Source organism: Podarcis vaucheri, assembly GCF_965113315.1.
Source record: "Podarcis vaucheri genome assembly, chromosome: 10".
In the NCBI taxonomy this organism is placed as follows: domain Eukaryota; kingdom Metazoa; phylum Chordata; class Lepidosauria; order Squamata; family Lacertidae; genus Podarcis; species Podarcis vaucheri.
The window spans coordinates 23,555,004-23,577,354 of NC_138748.1; the positions used below are offsets into that span (position 1 = coordinate 23,555,004).

At 37.6% G+C, this 22,351-nt stretch overlaps 2 protein-coding genes and 1 long non-coding RNA gene across 19 annotated transcripts in view; 2 read left to right on the plus strand and 1 right to left on the minus strand.

The window, feature by feature from the left end:
* LOC309541790 overlaps positions 1–3,507 on the minus strand; it is a 65,243-nt gene extending 61,736 nt beyond the window's left edge. The window contains exon 1 of the long non-coding RNA XR_014223936.1: positions 3,492–3,507. This is a non-coding gene — a long non-coding RNA (uncharacterized lncRNA). The remainder of the gene's footprint in view (positions 1–3,491) is intronic.
* The window catches only part of NRCAM (neuronal cell adhesion molecule), a 134,818-nt gene extending 112,875 nt beyond the window's left edge, over positions 1–21,943 (plus strand). For 14 of the 17 annotated variants that reach the window (XM_082239483.1, XM_082239484.1, XM_082239493.1 and 11 more), the window contains 3 exons: positions 1,886–2,017; positions 4,127–4,205; positions 19,484–21,943. In XM_082239483.1, the coding sequence (XP_082095609.1) occupies positions 1,886–2,017; positions 4,127–4,205; positions 19,484–19,721 (449 nt within the window). In that variant the 3' untranslated portion in view covers positions 19,722–21,943. Of the gene's footprint in view, positions 1–1,885; positions 2,018–4,126; positions 4,218–13,539; positions 13,602–19,483 lie in introns of all 17 variants that reach the window. The other 3 variants (XM_082239498.1, XM_082239489.1, XR_014223813.1) reach the window with 2 other exon arrangements.
* LOC309542334 (uncharacterized protein) lies at positions 4,224–7,771 on the plus strand (the record flags this gene model as incomplete). Its single annotated transcript, XM_082241066.1, is given in 2 exon segments — positions 4,224–7,710; positions 7,712–7,771. Coding segments are annotated over 2 exon segments (1,365 nt in total). The 5' UTR covers positions 4,224–6,405.
* Positions 21,944–22,351: the final 408 nt, after the last annotated feature.

The following is a 22,351-nucleotide window of genomic DNA, read 5'->3' on the forward strand; positions in this document are numbered from 1 at the left end:
TGTTCCTTTCATCACCAAGGGAAGGGGAAAGGGGAAATGTGTTTTGGATAGTGCCGGGGACAGTTAAAGAGGGGCAAGAAAGTAGCAGGAAGATAGTGGGGACAATTTCTTTCCATGCCCATGGATTGACTTAATACAATTCTTCTGCATTTTCCTGAGTTTTATTTATAGGAAATGCAGAGAAAGCCAAACTGAAGAGAAGCGTGGCAAGATAATTACATTGCCATAATGTAGCAGCGAATTGTCATTCCTCAAACTAAATGGAATAATTCAGCATCTAAATTCTTGCTTAGTGACAATAAATATGAGGAGGTAAAATGGGGCAAGGCAGGGTGGTGGTGGTGGTCTGAAACCCCAGATTAGACTCAAATCTACATAACATGTTTGTGGTCTCTGAAAGAGTTCTTGTTCGTCATGATAAGACATTATTTCATATTAATTAAGCGTAGCACAGCCCGTTCCTATGTACTTGCAGCTTCTGTATTCATCAGTGGAAATTAGCAGTGCGCTTAAAGAAAACAATTTGTGCAACACAACTACAAAAGTTTATGTAAACAAACAAACAAACAAAACTTGAGAGGAATCCAGTTGATACCTTTGTGCTCACAGAAGTGTTTTTGATCCAGTGGATGTATCTGCTAATGGAAGAAAAGTGATAGTGGTTATTTTATCCCTGTAGCCTCCAGTACATCTAAAAATGGGCTCCAGAGAGGAGCAGAGGAAAGGAGGAAACAGCTACAATTTCCTCTCTAGCTCATCCATTAACAGAGGCATTGCTGGATCAAAAGCACAAGGGTACCAGTTAGATTCCATCAACTGGGTTTTAGAAATGCGTACTCCTTAGCAGGATAAACAGTATCCTGGTATGCAAGGAATATCAGAAGCTGCAGAAGTAAGTTACTGTCTTTTCTTGTTACATATTTGGTACATTATGCATGGAATGTTTCGTTTAGTTGGCATGAAATTTCAGAATACATTTGAATGTTATATGTGCATGTCTTCCTTTAATGTTTGACCCTAAACTTAATTCCTCATAACTGCATGCTTGGAAAATTTCAGGTTTCTCTATTAAGAAAATGGACTTTTAAAAATAATAAAATGTTAATATATTCATTGGAAAGTCAAAGTTTTATGTATTTTAATCACTAGCTATGTTGGTGCGTAAGGTTATTTTTCAGATACTTTATAAAAGAACCCCAGACCTTACCATAATCACCTCTTATTTTTATAAAGAATGCATTTTCAAAACCACAGTGCAGTAATCCTGTAGAGTACAACTGTAAAACTTGTAAATATCTACATAGAAATCTTGTTGCACTTCCTTTTGCAGAAAGGTGAATCTACTGTGCATAAGTAATGCCTTCAAGTGGATCATGCTGCTTAATTCCACAGATCAATTAATTTCATATACTGATGAGCAAGTGTAGGAACCTGCTTGACTGAACTAATTTGACTGTCATCATTGACTTTAAAATCTGCTTTAGGAATGTGCTATAATCTCGCTGGTAAAATTATGCATCCTTTCTGCGCAAAGCTATGGACTCAATGACTTTCCTCCAAATTTTGCATTATAAAAATATTAGCCATAGCCACCTCCATATATAGGTATCAGTTAGCAAAATAAGTAGAGTATGCTAAAGAAGCAAATATTACAGATCCATGACATGTGAAGCATTCTAAATAAATCAAAACACAATGTTGAGCATCATTAATTAACCTTGCTGCAAATCTATTCTGAGGTCAAATGTTCTTAGATACCACATTCAGTGTCATTCTTCTGATGCAAAATTAATACATAGAATGTTTTTACAGAATGGTTGTGAGTGAAATTACTCTAATGTAATGGATATTTGGGAATAATAATTAATCCTTTTCCATTTTCTAGCAAAGGCAAGCCGGCAGGTTGACATTGCTACTCAAGGATGGTTCATTGGTCTTATGTGCGCAGTTGCTCTTCTCATCCTGATTTTGCTAATAGTTTGTTTCATACGAAGAAATAAAGGTGGAAAATATCCAGGTACGATATGTTGCACTGTGAGTTCAAATATTTAATTCTATTTACATTTAATATATTCTCTACTCTTAATTGCCCAAATCCAGATTACTACATCAAGGAACCCAAGTGATTGGGTTTTTTAATAAAATAAAATAAAATAAAATAAATAATAAAATAAAATAAATCTTTTCACAGTAGTTCCTTGGGTCATATCGCAAACTGCCTTGAAAGGCACTTTGGGTTTTATCCATGCTGAGCAAACGGACTTCTACTGATTCAATGGGATTTCTGTCTCCTCCCCATGATTTCCTCAAAATCTGGAGGGTCTCCCAACCGCCTGGGGCTGATTTTGAGGGTATGTTGAGGCCTAGAGGCAGCATGAGAGGAAAAAGAAGTTTTGTTGCCTGCATGGAAGTCTTTCGTGTGGGTAGAGCTGCAGTATTAGATAAAACAGTTCGCCATATGGTGTGGGAAGAAACTGGGAGTAGAGAACTACTTGTGCTGCTCTTTGGATCTGTAATTTGATTCAGATTTATTTCTGGAATTTTTGTGAAATCTTAAGAATTTGAAGCAACTTAACTTGGCAGCGATTACAGATTCAAAAGTGTGACATAAATGCAATTATATAGAACTATTGTAATCTTGAGTTCAACCCTGAAAATAATCCTTCCAATTTCAAATAATGAAATTTTCATTTTCTCATGCTACTGATAGAAATTTAGCTTCTATCAGTGACATCTTTGGGGTTGTATCTTCCATTGGATATTTAACATAAAATTGAATTGACATTCCTGGTAGTTTGCTCCGTAAAGATCCAATTGTATGCTGCTGAATTCCAGCGTAGGAATCACAAAGAAGAGGGGCATATTCTATAAAGTCTATTATTACAGGGCATACCCTTGAGCAAAGAGGTTTCCCAGCATACCTTCCCCAAAGCATTTCGGATGGAAGAACATTAAATCTTGGTTAGGAACCTAGTATATAACTTCCCCCCATAGTTAATAGAAAATAGTTAAGTCTATAGTTTCCTGGGTCATTAGCTTGTTCTCTTCCAACTGGAAGGGATCATACCAGAACTATTTATTGTAACAAGAAGGGCAACCACCAATTGTATTCACCAGTGCTGGTTTACTTTTATAAAGTCTTTTGGGGTATAGTCAATCCCTGGAGTCTTCTCACTCTTAAACTGGTTAATTATAGAGGGTTGCTCAGACAGTATTATAGTGTTTTCCCATGAGCCTACCACACAAACAAGATACTGGGCAAAACCTCGCTGATTAGTTTGCTGCAATCTATGGGCCACGGTACCTCTGGGCAAAGGCATCCCACACTTATTGGGCTCTGAATGAGGGCTATCCATCAAAGGAGCTTCTGTATTTTTTTGTTCTGGAGACTTGGTATCATTAGTGATCTGATATGACCTATTAGTGTCCACTAAAGATGCAAACCTATTAACTATTGGAATTATAAATGGCAGGCATGGTCTGTGTTGCACAAGCAACATGATCTCTTTTACTTTATTTAGATTTGGGTTTATTAGTAATATCTGAGGGTGGGTGAGACCTTTTCCTTCCTTTCATACTGGTGATGATAATAAAACTGGTCTAAAGACAATTCAACTTGATTTAAAACAAATTACATGGAAATCAAACATACAAGTACACTTCAACTAAAACTGAATATAAACATAAAAATCAGCTAAAGAAAGTATGATATAACTCCTGCAGGTTACAAAGCCTAAAATAATACCAGATACCTCTTTTCTGCTGTTTCTGCAGTAGACGCTTCTTTAGAAAATGCTCTTGCGGGATGCAACCCAAAAGAAAATTGCAGTGTGTTATGACGAAGATCAGCATTCTGTCTGTAGATCTTTATATTCCATGGATATAGTTGCAGCCCAGTTTATCCTTAATAACAGTAATGCTCTCCTGGATTCCAGGGTGATTCCAGCATGAACCAGGGCAGTCCTTCCCTTTTTATAACTGCAGTTGGAGATTGCAAGGGTTAGGTGACTGGCAAACAGCTGCTGCAGCACACAGGGTCCTTCAGAAAGCACACACCCCACTAGGGGTTGGCATGCATCACACTTCCAGTCCTTGCTAATTGTTATCCTTCATTTGTATGTTTTAGTGAAAGAAAAAGAGGATGCTCATGGTGACCCAGAAATACAGCCTATGAAAGAAGACGACGGAACACTTGGCGAATACAGGTAAGCAATTAGGTTAATTCGTACGGGTCATGTCTGCTTGATTTTGAAGAGAACTACTTACTTTTAACACTTGCTCCACACCGTTCAGAAGTATTTAATACTGGAGGTGTTAGTAGCTTCATCAGCTCAGCATCCTCAAACATGAAGTCTCACCAACATTAAGAATATCATGTGGTGTCACCCACAAATATATTGATGTAGGACCATAGCCCCATTGCCATTGCCATTGCAAGGCAATTCACAGGCATAGATACCAACATAGCTGATAGTTAATGATCCACTTGACTGTAAGGGGAATTTGAAATTCCGTGGGTGCAGTAATTGTGGCAAAGCATAACGTAAGGTATGGCAAGGCATGGCAGCATCTCCACTGCTGTAGGAATGTTTCTAGAGGAAGTTGTGGAAGTTCCCTCAGTGTCTCATCGTCTTCTGGTAGCCTTGTTCCCACACAGCCTCTGTGGATTACAATCTACCAGAGCAATCCTATGCATGTTTACTCAGAAGTAAGTACCATTGTGTTCATTGGGGCTTACCCCCAGGTAAGAGTGCAAGGATTGCAACCTATGTGGAAAATCTTAAGATCATACATTATGATCAACCAGAAATGTAAAATACAGATCCAAATTGCAGTATTGCTAACTGAATACTTAAAACAAATTTGGATCCAGGGTTTTACTTCATTCATATGTCTCATATATTTGCTTCCAGTGTTCACTGTGATTTTGGGGCAGTTTTGTGCATGTGTGATTTTTATTTTTACTTATTATTTAATCTTTCTGCCTTATTCCTTTCAAAGCAGGAATAAAGCAAAATATATGAATGTCCTGTATTAAATCCAGGCTTAGTAGTAAAAAATATAATGGACTTCAGCGGTACTCAGATTTTGTTTTTTGTCTTGGTAGTGTAATAATCAAACATAGATGAATTCTAGGCTTCTTGTTCAACAGTAGGAAAAAAATAGCTACGTGATATATGAAGGGTAAAAATCATCAACTTGGATGGATAAAAATTAGGTGGTAGTTTCAAATTAGCTGAACTTTGTTAAGTTCAAAGCCAGTTCATTGTTATCTAATAAGAATAATAAATTAGCTGTATTTTTTGCCTCACAAAGGCATGCTATTCAAACTACTAATAACAATATATAATATAATTCAAAGAAAGCTTTATCATTTTAATCCAATGTGTTGGTTTAAACAAGAAAGGATGATTTATTTAAAAGGTTAGCCTTTTGTGTTTTGTTTGTGCGTTCTATCATATTTTAATATATGTTTATGTATCATTTTAAATACTTTGTTTCTTGTATGTCATGTACTGTAGTGCTCTAATTGTCATTTTTAATGAGTTCAGTATATTTTTGTAGCTTTCTATCTATAGGAAATTAGTCTTTCATTTAATTGTTCTAAGCTGTGTATTGTATGATTCTGAATGCCAAAGAATAGGTCCTGTGTTGTTCTATGGCACTTACAATGCAGAAACTTTTAAAGGTGATTAGGTTTTGTATTTCATTGTTGCTGGGTAACAATAATTATAAAAGATTTGGGCTAATAATATTGGCCTAAAGCAATTAAGTATTGACAGAATTGTTTGCAAAGGGAAGTTATTCAAATGCTAACTTGTACCTATGATAGCTTTCTGTTCCCGTACTACCTCATAGTCATGCAGAATTATGCCAATTCTCTGGTGAGTTTTTGTTGGGCAACTCAGTTCTAGATGTGATCATCAAATCTATTATCATGTGGGACCTAAGCCAGGATTTTAGTCTATGTCTTGAAACAACTAGCATGTTAATGTGTGAAATCATCTATGCCATCGTCAGTTAGTTGTACGGTTAAGTAAATGATTGCATGAACCTTTACTACCAGATTTTATGTATTTTTTAAGAAGTCACTCATCTAATTCATTTTGCTAAAAAATCTCCTTTTAGACACAAGTTCCTCCGGCATTCACAGGTAATAGGATTTGCTCCCTTTTCTCTTTAGAGACAGAGCAGATGCAAGCAAATATTCAAATCACGGAATATGTGTTTGTAATTTTTGTGCAGCCGAACATTGCTACCATTAATCACTTTCCTGGTTCATGCTGCCTCAGGCAGTTCTAAAATATGATTCAGTGTGTCTTTTGAGGGAAACTTTTTTTGTTTTTGTTTCATTTCCCCCCCAAGAATTCGAGTATTTTGAACTTTTTTCATCACTTCAGGTCCATGTCTCCGTGGACAGTAAAGAAAACGAACAAAGGAAGAAAGAGAGAATGTAGCGATGTCACTCATTTTCCCAAAGCAGACCCTGCCTTTACCAAAGCAGTGTCTGTGTGGTCTCAGAGAGCCAACCTATCCAGAAGGTCAGCAGAGCAATCCTTCATCACCAGATCAGAGACCTCTCACAGGAGAGTCAGGAACTCTCCAAAGCATTTAAAAGTAAATTCCATCTCCCCTTCACTATGTAAGAGGAAAAATAAACCAACGGAATGGCAGCCTGAGGGTGTTTCTAGATACCACACTCTGCGGCAGCAAATAACAGACCTGGATGAAGGGTCAGATTCTCAGGTAGGACAGCGTCCCCAATATCAGCAAAGGTCCACCAAGGGCCCAGCCTCTTCACAACAGTGGTTCAACCACACAATAGGCCCCAACTCAGATTCAGAAGACAACTACAGGGGCCAAGTCAAGAAGGTAAGACCTTCTGGTGCTCCTAGTATTGCTTGTAGTTGCTCCAACTCTGACAATAGTTCACTAATGACGTCTGTAGTATTACCCAAAACTACTACCATTTTGAAGGATACCCATGCTGTGGCCAAAAATGCTGTAGCTTCTGCCATGCAGGCTGGACCTTCTTCAGTAATGGACCCCGAGGCGTTACACACAGTGATTACTGTGGCCTCCTATGAAGCAACTAGAGAGCACTGCCAGTTATCGGTACCTGAAGCTGTGGACAGTGTGGAAAAAAATTCAGCTTCTACAAAAAAGCCTAAATTTCACAGTGACTTGGGGGATGAGTCGCCTCCTGAGAATGAAGAAGTATCATTTGCTTCCTTACTGGAAGTAGAAAAGGATAGTGAGCCCATATGTAGGTTCAAAATGGAGACTCAGAACTACTTATTCAAGCATATTCAGAAAGAACTACAGTTAAAACACCACAAAATTGAACAGTCTGCAGAAAGTAGCATGATAGATAAATCCCTTCCGGTTCATTCAGCTGTTCAAAAGCTAATCCATAAAATCTGGAATAAACCCAATGTAAGACATGTAGCTCCAGCAATTCTACATGAACTGTATCCTCTTCCAGTGGACAAAGCTGTGTTTTGGGGGACCATACCCAAGATAGATACTGCAGCAGCCAGTGGAAATGCTAAGACATGCTTCTCTGGAGTTGCGGGCTATGTACCCAAAGATTCACTTGATAAAAAGGTTGAGGCTATGATCAAGAGATCATTCAGCTTAGTTTCAGCCCAGCTTAGAGTATCCCTTTATTCTGCCTATGCGTCTAGGGCTTTATTAGCCTGGCTGGAAAAAGGAGCAAGCAATAAGGGGAGGCACACTGAAGTCACCTTCAAGCAAGGATGTCATATAGAGGAGGGAGAAAGGTTGTTTTCTGCTGCTCCAGAGAAGCGGACACGGAGCAACGGATCCAAACTACAAGAAAGAAGATTCCACCTAAACATTAGGAAGAACTTCCTGACAGTAAGAGCTGTTCGACAGTGGAATTTGCTGCCAAGGAGTGTGGTGGAGTCTCCTACTTTGGAGGTCTTTAAGCAGAGGCTTGACAACCATATGTCAGGAGTGCTCTGATGGCGTTTCCTGCTTGGCAGGGGGTTGGACTCGATGGCCCTTGTGGTCCAACTCTATGATTCTATGATTCTAAGTGGAGAACACGTATTCTGTGTAGAATTGCAGCTAATTTCATTCATGATGCTGCCCAGGATTCTCTCGAACTCACAGTTAAAAACATAGCATGTCTCACAGTGGCATGGAGGGCTAGCTGGTTGCGTCATTGGCCCTTGGACCTAGGCATGAAATACCAGCTGTTATCCCTACCATACTGTGGTGGAACTTTGTTTGGAGACGGCTTGGGACAGGTTTTCAAAGATTATGCCCAACAGAAGAAATCCCTCCAACAGCTGAAAAGGAAAATACACTGTTCCACTTCTTTTCTTTATTATCCTCACAGGTGTCACACAGCCTATCAGTTCCCCACTAGGTTAAAAAGAGGGAAAGGTTTGCGGTCCTTACATCTCATGAATATGAAAGGGTATAACATTCAAAGAAGTCACAAATGTACCAAGAGGAGACTTCTGGCATAAATGCTTTCCAGGAAGCAAAAATAGTTTCAGTCAATAAAAAGCTGACACAAGGGGAATGAGAAGCTATTTCACATGGTTTCTTGTCTTGATCAATTTTAAATGCAGTATCAGTTTTAAACTCTTTCTGTATCACTCTCGCTGCCTCTGGTCGATTGCCTTCTTTTCACTAGGGGAATGGGGGAATAAGTAGATTATTTAACCAACTGTGTCATTTGTTATCCATACTGGATACATCCCCCCCCCCCGATTTACAAGGGGATATAGGAGTCTCAAAGTGGAAACACACACACACACACACACACACACACACGTACACACGTGTTAGTGATCTAGACTGAGGTATACAAGATGGATGTATACCATAATCATAAATATCTAATTAGTACTTTCTGTTTTGCTCAGCCAGCACAATATTTAAAGTCTCTCTGTAGAGTTTGACTTCTGGTTTCATAAAATTCACAAAGGGGTCCCCTGCCCCTTATTTTTAAAATTGTGTTCAAAATAGTAGCCCCAGCACTTCTTAGCTCCAACAGTTCTGGCTGAAATTAACCAACCATTCCTATATCATTTAAGAAAACTCAAGTTCCTAGGTCATATATTGTTAGTCCAGATAACCCAGTTATTTCATCTCAGTGGGAGTGGCTGCAGTGCCTACGTTCCTATAATACAACAGCATTGTAAAACTGATTCAGAGGGACCTGTATTCCCTTGGGCCATTTTATTATCTAAGAGTGCTTCATATCCAGACAGACTTCCATCATTGCCACAGAATATTTTTAACATGCACTTGCTTCTTTAGACTGATTTGAAAATGCATTTCATATTGGTATCTTCGCAAAGTGGTGCATTACTAAAAAATTAAACCAATAACACCTGCCAGCCAATTCAATATATCCTACCTTTACAAGAAAATCAACACTGCAATCCTGAACATATTCATCTATTAGCATTTCAAACATTACCAGTGCAGCATGGCTCCTTCTCCTGCCACTCAAGTAATATAGGGGCCCTGTAATGTCAGAGTTTGACCAGCACTCTGGCAATTCCAACTTTAGGAGTTTCATTCTCAAGAGCCAAATAGTTATGAGTTGTAGAACCTCAAAACAACCATCTTTATCTGTAAAACTGATGCAAATTTTATACATGACATACCCCAGGATACCCTGAGCTTCACAGTCAAAAACCTAGTGTCTGTCTCAGTATCCAGGAAGGGGTACTTTTCCTTAGTTTTGAAAAACTTTGAATGATATCCTTTAAAATTACTTGTTTTAACAATGGGGAAATCATTTGTAAAAATGTTATTTTAAAACATTTTGTCTATTTTTTTTAAAGTGTTGACCTGCTACTTGTAGTTAAAATAAAAATTTGCAATATACTTCATATTCTAGATATTACTAAAAGCTAAGCAATGCAGAGATTTATTTCATAGGAAGTGATTTGATTGTAACTGAAATAATGTAGGCCTACTGAAGCCAATTTGTCAAAACAAAATCCCTAGTGAGATAAGGTAAATTTGTAATTATCCTGAAGGCCTTTTAAATTGTTTTATAGCATAAAATTTATACTTCTGGGATGTAAAAAATTGGTCCTTTATCTCCTTTCTCTTCTGGTCCCATTGATTTAGGCATCTTGTAGATATTGGAAGCATACCAACATATCCGGATTCCGATTCTGTATATTAAGAATTAGGATGAGATCAAAGCAGTTTAATCTTTTTCTCTTCAAGGCATTTAGGAAAAAGTAGTGCATACTGAATAATTTTGGGTATCTCTCTATTTTTCCCCTGAAGTGAGAGACAGTTGTGCTCTCAGAGCCACCATTAAAAGCTGCCAGTCAACTCAATATATCCTACCAAGTTCCTTCCCCTTCCACTGCAATGTGTGTTACTGTATTCTTCCTTGTTCCAGTGATTTTTTTAGCTGAATATAGTGCTAATCATATTTTGAGTTATTTTGCATGTTGATCTGCACAATGGGTGCATGCACAGACAAACCAGCCTCCTGCTTTTTGACTCGTTATTGCATCTGCCTGCCCCTGAAGTGAAAAGATTATTAACAGGTAATGAATGCAATGTCGTTGGAATGATGTGACAAAGTTTACTAAGAATTTGTAAAACTTTTTGATGCATTTCTTTTACTTCTCTGTTTCACCCCTAAATATTATTTGGCTTCTGTTTACTTATGCCCTTTACAGCCATATTCTCACTTTGTTATGTATCTCATCCATCACCTTCAAGTTTGCTATTTGTTTCATAAAACTCATAACAGTAAAGGGGGGGAAATGGTTATGTATAAGTAAAAAGAGGGAAGTTCTAATTTGGCCAGAGAGCTGTTCTTCCACTGAAGGAAAGCACTTTGATCCAGTGGAGGCTTCCATAAACAGAACAACAAGGGAACATATTTTTGATCTTCTGCCTCCTGTCCCCTGTTGCCAAGTCTATTCTAGAGGGTCTGGGGACTTTTTAATTTTTTATTTCTTTGGAGCAGCGTGGGAGGTCCTGCTGGGGGGCGGGGCTGCAAGAGAAAGGGGAAATTGGCAGAAAAATAACTTCTTTAATTCACAGAAGCCTTTGTTAAATCAAAGAACCTTCCATCAGGGAAGGGCCACAATTAAAAACATCACAACATGAGTAACAGGTGATATATTCAGAACAGACCCCCCCCCCTGAAATAAACATTAATTCCATTAATTTCAGTTCTACTCTGATGTGTAGCTAACATATGATATCACCTTCTATAATACAACTTTTAGAATTATGTTCTTATGTAATATAAAACTTCATTTAAACGTTGCTCAACTTATTAGTTTATTAAAACTGACTTTCTACTTGTAAATAGCAAGTATTGGAGCGAACTTGCTATTGTAATGCCTCATCTGACAATAAAATTCATACCGTATATCCTACAATCCATATTTTCTTTGTAATTGTTCATGCTACTTACTGATATACTTGAAGGAGAGGGAAAACATTCTGTTTTAAGTTTTGAAGGATATTTTTCAGTTGTTGATCTTAATTTCAAAGATTTCAGTATGTAAGTATTCATCTGCAAAGGAAGTCAATTTTAAAAAATTGTATAGGTTTATATTAAATCATCATTAGAAATAACGCTACTGTAAAAATGCCAAAAAGCCACAACCCTTAATGTGGAGCTCTTTAAAGTCCACAACAACACAATCAATCTTCCTTCTGAAGTATATTTCTTAGCAACAAATTAACATTAATTTTCCAGTAAGAATCAAGACTTTGGTTCTCCTTCCAGGAGACATCTGGGAGACATCTTCCTTTCTGTGCATCTTCAATATACATTAACAATTATCTACATTAACAAATTTGAAGGGCAAAGAATATGCCATCTTGAAGTAGAGAGCAGAACATTCTTTTGTACAATGTATCATACTTGAGTAAGTGATATTGTGTTATTCCTGGAAGGAATCCCTTTTGAGTTAAAGGCAAAATCTAGAATTCAGCCGCTAAATTCCCATCTATAGAATATTTTGAAGACATGTTTTACTTAACCACATGAGCAAAATGGATTTACTTTCCATGCCTCTTTTGGTGTGGCAGAATCTGCTTTTATTTGTATAGACAAGCTTGTTCTTTAGGCTTTTTATTGATTGTGCCAATTGCAATTGGTTTTAGTATTTCTTTTGTGTTTGTAAGTCGCTTTGAGTCATTTCTATGCGTAAAGCGACTAATAAATATTCATCTTGGTAATGTGATTCTCTTATTTCTGTCTGTGCCATGGCAAAAGGTGTTTCATATTCTTTTGTGAATGATACAGATTAGGACATCTAAATACATTTAGGTGCCTTGAATAGAGTGCCTCTGAGTGTGTGCAGAGTTTCAACTCAAGCAGTGTTTTAAAAGATCATCAAGACGCCTAACCATATACAGAATGCCTTTCTTTTGTGGTCAACATTCATTGGAACTTACTTTCAAGTGACTTTGTATGGGCAGGAATGGAGAAACTGTAGCCCCTTGAGTTGATGCTGGACTACAACTCCCATCATCCCTGATTATGAGCCATGCTGGCTGAGGCTGGTGGGAGCTGGAGTCTGGCAATAGCTGGATGGCTGCTGGATTAATTCAGCAGTATTGGGAAGCTGCCCTAGCAGCACTTGTTCCTGCTTTGCCATGGAATGTCAGATGCTCATGACTATGTGCGAAGGGGATTCTCCTGCATTGTCCCAAGCTTTGCATGTCTCCCTGACATCACGGGGGGGGAAACCTGCCACTGCATGAGAGCCCTATCTCACATGCATGAGAGCCCTATCTTAGCTCTGCAGCTTAAAGTAGCTAGTGTTCATAGAAGTCAGTCCAGTGCACATAGTCTAGTTGACTTTTCTCAGGTGACCAGAAACAGATGTGATAGTTGCTCCTTCTTCTAGTTACGCAGAAGAAGGCATTTCAGTGGGAGTTGCTTCGGCATATAGGTATGAAAGCAGCTTCACCTGCCGACATTTCCTCTTCTGCACAATTGTTAGAGGAATAATCTCCCGTTCTTCTTTAACATCTGGACATTATATTTGACAGATGTAATAAATGTTCATTCCATTGATCCAGTTTATGGAACGTATTGGCTAGCCTGCGGTAATTAACTCCCGGTATCTGCTCTCAAGATGGCTACTATTCTCTCTTCATTCAATTGGATTAATAGAACTTAGTTCTCAGCCTTCTTCAATTGGGACCTCTGCCACCATTCCTGTTTCTCAGCATCTAGTAATCTTGAATTTATTTATCTGGCCCCCCTAAACACACACACACACACACACACACACGTTGTGCTGCTTTGAACATGTTCCTTACTCACTGAAAGGGGGCTCCCTTGGTTCCTGAGCTATATATTTGCTGCAATCCCTATGGGAACATTGTTTTCACTTCCTTTTTTAGTGTGCAAAACACCAAGGGAACCCAATTTCCAAATCTGATTTTTGCATATGCTGTAACTGTGCACTCACGCCAGTGTCCACTTCCGTGCAGGTACACACCCTCGTGTAAATCTGCAGTTTTGTTCTTGTTTGTTTTTTAATTATACAGACATTAGACTCTGCATCATTACTAGCATATAGAAAAATCACAGAAACAATGCAACCAGCTGTGTAAGTATTTTTTCATTATTTAGATTATAACTGTAAAATAAACCTAAAAGAAATAAGAATGAAAGAGAAACTGATGAAAAGAACTTATTTCCTTGAATTAAAAAAAAAGTCCTGTATTCTACGGTAATAAATAAAACTGCTTTCTGAAGTTAGTGCCACTACACGTTACTTTTGAAACATTTTGTGTGAAATATATACAAGATTTGAAAACTGCTTATGATCCCCTTTTAAAAAAGAGTATGTATAGTTTTTTCAGTTAAATCCAAATATTTTGTGCTACAAAGCATAGGATACCACAATGCAATGAAAGGTATTATGTATTTCAAACCCTTTGTGCTATATTCATGGTATACCACCCAACCAGATCTGTCTTTGGTGGGTGATTGTGAATTTCGTTGAAACACAAATCAAAAGATATATTCATAGTATTCAAAAGAAAAAAGGGAGAGCTCAGAAATATTTGGATCTGTGAATGCATATGATTATTTTGCAGGTGGCATTTCTATTTTGTGGTTAATGCGTGTACAGGTGCATGTTTGTATTTAATGCATAATACAAAACTTTGGGTGATAGTTAACTAGTTATTCTCGAAGTATGATTACCTATGCACATCACTCTTTAATTTTAATTTGTTGTATTCACTTGAGTTCCTTTTTTATTATTAGTGAGAATAAATCACAAGTGTGAATTTGTCACAGTGGTACCTCGGGTTAAGAACTTAATTCTTTCCAGAGGTCTGTTCTTAACCTGAGGTCCACTTTAGCTAATGGGGCCTCCCGCTGCCACCATGCCACTGGCACACGATTTCTGTTCCTATCCTGAAGCAAAGTTCTTAACCCGAGATACTTTTCTGGGTTAGCGGAGTCTGTAACCTGAAGCGTATGTAACCTGAAGCATATGTAACCAGAGGTACCACTGTATACACATGACTTTTCATCACAGGAGTGATTCTATTTAGGAATTTCTCTTCACTGATGCAGACCTGTATCACAGTGGTAGAAATGATAGTGAACATGTTAATTCTACTTCTGAGGAAATCTATCAGGTTAACATTTAGTTTGAGATAATGGTAGAGAATGTTCAGCCTGTAGGCCTAATTAGGTCCATCAAGCCCCATTTGGACCACCAGATTGTTTTGGCCAAGCCATGCCCATATGTCCCTCACCTGACATCAGGCTCAGGACTGATAAAGCCACAGCTACAAACATCGAATTCATTTGCAGCTTAAATTCATCGCTATTTGAATGTGGTGCCTTACGTTGCACTGCTTTCAGCAGGAATCAGATACACTTGGATATCCCAGTTGCTCTCAAGTGTATCTGATCTGACAACAGTATGACAGGAGAAGACACCAAATTCAAACTGCACCGAAGGTTAAGCCACTTCAAAGAAACAATCAGGAGTGAACTCTTGATTGTTTCTTTACAGCCAGAGCTTTACCTCTCCTGTGCCTAATGTCAAATGAGGTCAGGGGATTGACAAATGGTCACTCTGTGAAGAGTTAACTACTTTCATCAAGCCTTCTGGCTAAAAGTGGCCCCCAACCTTAGTTTAATATATTTATTTATCCTTTCATATTTTCCAAAAGTCACCATAAAATGCACCAATTCTGCATTCACTAGAATGTGTCATTCCACGCATGGTTCTTTCCTTCAATGAATTAAAACTTTGGATCCAACACATTATCATAACTAGCCTGTCATCTTTTCGTCCAGCCTATCTTACCAGATCAGAAATCCAGAGGAATAGTTAATATTCTCTTCATTGCTTAGGAAGGCAATACAGATGACCATTACTTTAGTAGAGGCACAAACTCAACTTCCTATTAAAATGAAATGGGATTTCAAAATGCTTAATTTGGACTAAATCTAGATATTTTCTATGGAGTGTCTTGATTTACATTTGCATGACTTAAATACCATCTTCCCCCTCTACAGACTCAATATTGTGTACTTTTTATATAAATATATATGTCTTCTTGTTGTTTCTTGCAACATGCATGTTAGATAAGTCAAATAAGTTAAAGGAAATAGTTAATTTTAAACATATATAAGAGCTATGGCTGGTTTTCAATTTGTCTGTGTAACTATTGTAATTTCACCCTATTTATGCAATACAATGAGAGGTAACTTCTTGTCTTTTTTATAACTTGGTGGGAGAATGATATATTCTAGTTTAACTGTATTTCCTTTAAATTTCAAAAGATATAATTGTTTCCTTTGGATAATATTTATAGATTACATCCATTTTGTTACAAAGATAGCCAATGCATATTGTGAAACAAGCCTTTAGGAATGAAGAATAAATGTGGAAGTAATGGAAGACAGAGTTGGAAATCCACTCTTTCATAAGTGAAAGAAACTACAATGTTCACTCAAGTCTAGGGAATGGAGAACCAAGCCAGAGGGGAAACACAAGTCAATATTCAAGGGACACAGCCATCTTTGTTTGCAACACATTTCCAGTGTGTTAAAAATAACCACTGTGGCTATCATTATTTTGAACAAAAATGCATATAATTGCAGTGAAAAGCTGGTTTCATGATTTTATAATGTGGGAGCTTATATCTTATTATACAGTATTGTCTAATGCATATATTAGAGTGGTGTTGTTATAAATGGAGAAATGGAAGGGAAAGACACATATCTGAGCTTGCAATACATAGCTTGAATAAGAAATCTCCATAGTGCTTCCCTGAATAGAAATCAACATTTTTTCCTGAATTTGCTGTGATGTGTGCTCAGAAATTCAAAACAAACTCATATTCCTCAATTTATTTCAAGCTGCTGTAGCAAGTAGTTTGCAGCCATAATAGTAATGTGATGTTCTGCACCAAATTCAATCTGCAATCCTCAACATGCTTAATGGGGGTAAGTTTTATTGAACTGAGTAAACAAATTGGGGTTATGCTGCTTTCTCTTCCCATGCCTCCATTAGTGTTTTTGGGGGCTCTTCAAATTAAATGGGTTTACCGCTTTGGTACTTTTCAGTTAATATTCATATTGAATGTGTAAGATATGTAGTCTTTGACACCAACAGTTAAGTTAAGTAGTGCCATGGTCAGACTGGGAAAAGGGAATCTTAAGAGATTTTCCAGCGTCATATGAAGAGGCATGCAGTTTTGTTCCTGGTATGTTACTGGTTGGAAATTATCTTATGGTCCACCCTAATATAGAATGTCTTAAGATGGATTCAAATAACCTTTCCCCCCTCTACTACACAATGATATTTTGTGGGACAAAAGTCTAACCTGCCAAATTTCCTTTCTAGATGCATCACAAACAGCTTATTGTGAGATTCAAAGGATTATTTTGATCTACATTTAGAATCTGACAACTCTTGAGTGAACGCATAATTCTTTTGCTACCTGGAAATTCAGAAGGGAGCTCTGAAGTTTCTCTTTGTAGAAGGCAAGAGAGAGATTATCTGAACAGAGTCTGAGATCTTAAGGTCAAGGATATATCCCCTAAGAGAAAAGAAACAGCAGAATTCACTCATGAGATAATGTATCTTGATAGAAAGGATTTAACAAACACTGCAAGTAGAGATGAGTTTGGAGTAGTCTAAACATTCTGTTGTAAAAAGAGAGAGAGAGAGAACACATCTGTTGTCCTATTCCCAATACCTCTCCATTATAGTAAGCCTGCAACTTATGTGGGGTAATGTTTCAGGAATTGCTTCAAAGCAAAAATCACATATCGTCAAAACATATTGGGTTCAGTGGCAGGTAGGATTTTCCCCCCAAATGCCTGTCCCCTTTCAAAAAAAAATTTTTTTTGCCAAGTGTGTAAAGCTGAATGCACACAAGTTAAATGTGCATAAGCTGTGGGCTTACTGTATGCTTAAACCAGACAGTTGAACCTTGCATAACAGATGGGCATAAAAGATATTGGAGGTTACAAGAGAAGGCTCAGAGGAGTACCAGATTATAGTGGCAGGACAAAGCAATGATGAGATTGGATGCAGTAGGGAACTAACCTTGCTGTCGGTGGATATACTGGGCTGTGCCAAAGGAAGAATACAGGATGGGTACTTCAAATGAAAGGGAAATCCTCATACCCTGCACACCTGTGGCTCTGCACACAAAAATCACAAATGTGGCCCATAGATATGTCTGAATGAAAAGTCCCTGTGCTTGTAGATGGGCACAAGCAAGCAGCTAGATACACAATAGGGTAAACCTGCACAGTCTGCGGTAGTCCCTGTTAGTCATGTAGACGATGATAGAAGTGGGCATGCTAAAAGTGGGTAGGGAGGTACGATAAGATTTTAAGCAGAGACAACGCTGACGTAGAGCATCAACAAACATCTCACCCAGGTTCATAGTTAATCTCAGGACTGATTGATATTAACAGTAGAGTGCAGAAGCCATTTCCACACGGTTGTGTCCTACACCTTTCGGCATCATGTACAGCAGGCACGTCCAACAGGTAGATCATGACCTAATGGTAGATCATTGGACGTCTGTGGTAGATCACTGACTCCCCCCAAAGAAACTCAACAACTTTGGCTCCCCTAAAAGAAGCTCAACATTTTTGCTCTGCACCCCCCAAAAATAGAGCTTTCCTCATCCCCCCCAAAAAAGTTCAACAACTTTGACCTGAACCCCCCAAAATGGGGTAGATCACTGCCAGTTTTTAACTCTGTGAATAGATCGCAGTCTCTTGGGAGTTGGCCACCCCTGATGTACAGGAAATAATCACAAGGATGCCACAAATGATGTTACTTCCCATGCTAATGGTGTGATACTGAAATGGAAAATACACGTGGCATAAAGTGGTATGAGATCTTGCTGTGTGGAAATGGGTTATACACAAGTCTGATAAAGTATGGTTCTGTTCTTATACTGCTAATAAGCTGCATTGTCTGCAACTTCTAGCCAAACAGTCCTCTCTGCATGTAGACTAGGAAGATGCTGGTGTGGACCATTGCTTACTGCCTGGCACTGTGGCCCAAGTTGTGGAGATTGCTAGCCATGAATGCATATCTGCTCAGTTGCTGAAATTAGGGCATGCTGCATGTTCCTTCAGTATATGCAGATGGTATTTGTCAAGATTTCCATTGAGATATGCTCCAGGCAGCAAAACCACCTTTGTACACAGTTACCTATACTGTCTCAAGCAAAAGCTAAGACCGAGTGTAAACCATTTCTTCCAGCTGCTAACAATTCTTTCCAAAATATTCATTCACTCTTGAAGTTTGATTTAAATATGTTGTGAATTAAGATCTGGTTTTCATTTAACTAAACACTGATCACTATCAGGATATGGACTTTGCTTTTCTTCTTAGGCTGTTTTCATTTGTTTCTTCTGCACCCTTTTAATGGAATATGTAGGTCTCTTGAAAGGTAAGGTTATCAATTTCAAGCCTGGTGTGTGTAATGTAACAAATTGCTCCAAATACAACACTTTGTTTATTGTATTTTTTCTAATACTGGGGAGAATCTCGGTTTGTTTGTTTTTTTCTTCATTTAATCAAATTCATTCCTCATTCATATTCAGGAATTGAGAATAAAAAGTTTTAACAGACTAATTTCACAGCACACCATAAGCTTCATATCTGAAGAACAAGGGGCCCTTTCTAATGCTTGCAACTTTTTCTACATTGCTTCAAAAATGGGACCTGAATTTGTCACTGTGAAGCCTTGCACGGTGGGGAAAACGCACTTCCACCGCTGGAGAAATCCTGCGTTTAAACCATTACTGCACCACGTATTCATACATTGTATTAATTTGTCTTCACCCTGTGATTGAGTTTACTAAAGGACTGTGGGACTACACATACTTTTCAAAAACCAGCATGCATGATTTGTTTTTGTTTTTACAGCTTGTCTAAGTTATATGTTAATTGTTTCTTTTCTTAAAAACCCTTTATTTTTTCAGTGATGCCGATGACCACAAGCCTCTAAAAAAGGGAAGCAGGACACCTTCAGACAGGACTGTGAAAAAAGAGGACAGCGATGATAGTTTAGTTGACTATGGAGAAGGAGTTAATGGTCAGTTCAATGAGGATGGCTCCTTTATTGGACAATACAGTGGTAAAAAAGAGAAAGAACCCGCAGAAGGGAACGAAAGTTCTGAGGCTCCTTCACCTGTTAACGCAATGAATTCATTTGTCTAATTGAAAAAAAAAAAGAACTCTTGCCCCATTCATACTACATTTCCATTATTATTATTTTCAAGCATTTGTACATCTCCCCCACTTTTTGGACATGAAGGAAACAAATATTCTACACGGCAAAGTGTTTATGTAATAAGTACATATAGGTGAAACTGTTAAACTATATAACAGTAAGTGGTATGTTAGTATGACTCAGAATGCAAAACATTTTGCACAGATACTTGCTTTTTTACAAGACTAAAAAAAGAGCAACGTCAACTAAGAATAACGAAAAGTACAGTATAATGCATGCGAAGCGCTGCATACGTCCCGGGCAAAGCCAGTTTATGTCACTGAAAATGGTTTTGATACTTCGTTATGCAGTCCTCAACTGAATCCCTGGATATGAAGCCCATTTTCATTGTCAGAGTGTTATGGTAGTATTATATAGAACTTCAATGTCTTTGTGGACATTGTTGTGAAATTGGTGACTTAATTGTCTAGATATCATTATGTCTTTTTGCAAGACAGTTAGGAACAGTATGTACAGTATATGATTGATAAATGACTTTTAAGTATGATACTTGCATTTGCTGATGCTTACTGAGATCCTGATACCTGCTCTTTGCTCCTCTTGTAGCCTTTCTAATCCAAGTATTACTGCAGCACAGTGTTCTCTTTTTGACATCCAACGTACATTGTATCTTTCTCTTTTTTTAGGACATACAGCAACATGCATTGAAATGCATTTTGGAATTTATACAGTTATGGAAGTGAAATTTTCAAATGATATAGAAATATTCCAGAAACCGTACAGGGCAAAATACATTCAGTGCCTTTATATAAGTGTACATTCAATAATGTACTGTAGCTGGTCATAACCAATCGGGAACTTTTCTTGTGCAAGGTAGCATTGAAATGAAAAGTTGCAAATTCAAAATTCACAATTCAGTTCGTTTTGATGGAACTTGTGAAGGAAATGCTCCCTGCGGTTTGTGTTGCACCTCAGCAAGCTAGTATATGACTAATGAACTGACATCATTGCCAAAGTAATTTAATTATTGTTAAATTCCCAGATATGTTCAACAGGTACATAAGAGTTTGTTTTTATGTGATATAAAACTCATTAAAGTTTCTTTTCTGGAGATAAACTATAGACAAGCTAATGCAACTTACACTTTCATGGCCTTATGCAGTTTACACAAAGATGGCTGAATTAGTACATTTTGCTAACACAGGGAAACACAAAAAAAGCTCATGATATTCTAAGATACCATGCTCACAAAAGCACTTTTCCTTTCCCAGTAAGCCCAAGACCCTCTGACACCACTTTTACCATTATGCTTGGCATGAAGCTGCTACTCAAGAGCCACAGCATTCAAGTGAAATTTGACAAATGTTAAGTAAGTTTAGTCATAAATTACCACTATCATCTGTTAGAATGTTTTCTGCAAACACACACACACAATCAATATCACAGAAATGGTTACCTCCAAATATGAAATTTTATATAACAACCTATGGTTGAAGGAATGCTCAGTTTCATTTGCCAATAAATTGGTTTTTCATAACTTGCATCAAGTTTAATTTTAAGTAAGCTTTTTATATGTAGATATTTTGTTGAATTTGTAAATACACTTAAAGTGTAGATGCTATATGCTTCTAGGTGTTTGAAAATGCTTTTGTTGTACTGTGTAAGAAGTACTCTAACCATCAGAGTGCATGGTATTTTAAAGCATCTACCTAAATATATGTAATTCAAAATTTGAGATAACATGCCTGTTAGGCTGCTACTGTGAGACTTCTATCCATTTTTTGTGCAGGTCCTTAAGGAATGGAGGTGGCACAGCAGCAGTACTTGACAGATTGCACCCAATATCATTATAGGTTGTGTTATTGCTTTTCACTTAATCACAGCACACTTGTTGCAGCTTTGATGCATATACTATGGGACCTATAGTATAGGTTAACTTATAGTATAACTTAAGCACAATTTGAAATACTCACCTTATAAGCATGGCAACACTTAGAGCTGAAAAACAGATATGCAGCACTGATTGAAAAAGCACAAAAAGGATAAAACATTCCTACAAAGATTTACCAACAGTATTGGAGACCAGCGTAATTTTGCAATTAAATGTAGATGCTAAATTTATCCATGCATGTGAAAATACACAGAGGAGATTACTTCTGTAATGGTGCAACACATTTTGTATTAAAATAAATGTGGTTTTAAAATTTCACTTGCTGTTCAGTCTCATGCAATAATATCGAACAGATTGTTATCATCATCTATACCCTAGCCTTAAATATTCTACTGTTTATACTCTTAAGATCACACAAAAGGTAAAAATAGATTAATTATAGGCTCAACAGATGAAAGTGGATGAAACTTTGTGAAACTTTTTTTTCCCTGCTCCCCCCCCCCTCGTGTTTTCCTGGGATTTGGGGTGGTGGGGTGTTAAATAGTTTTCTATTAAATAGTTGTCTATTTATTGCACACTGCATATGTGTTTCTGAGTAATTCTGCCAGGCTCATCCACCAGAAACTCCATATTATAATTCTGCCTCACAAAAAAAGATGATAGCAATATGCTTGCAAAATGTTGAGCTATGACACTAAACTTTATGGGTCAGACTAGTGGTGATGC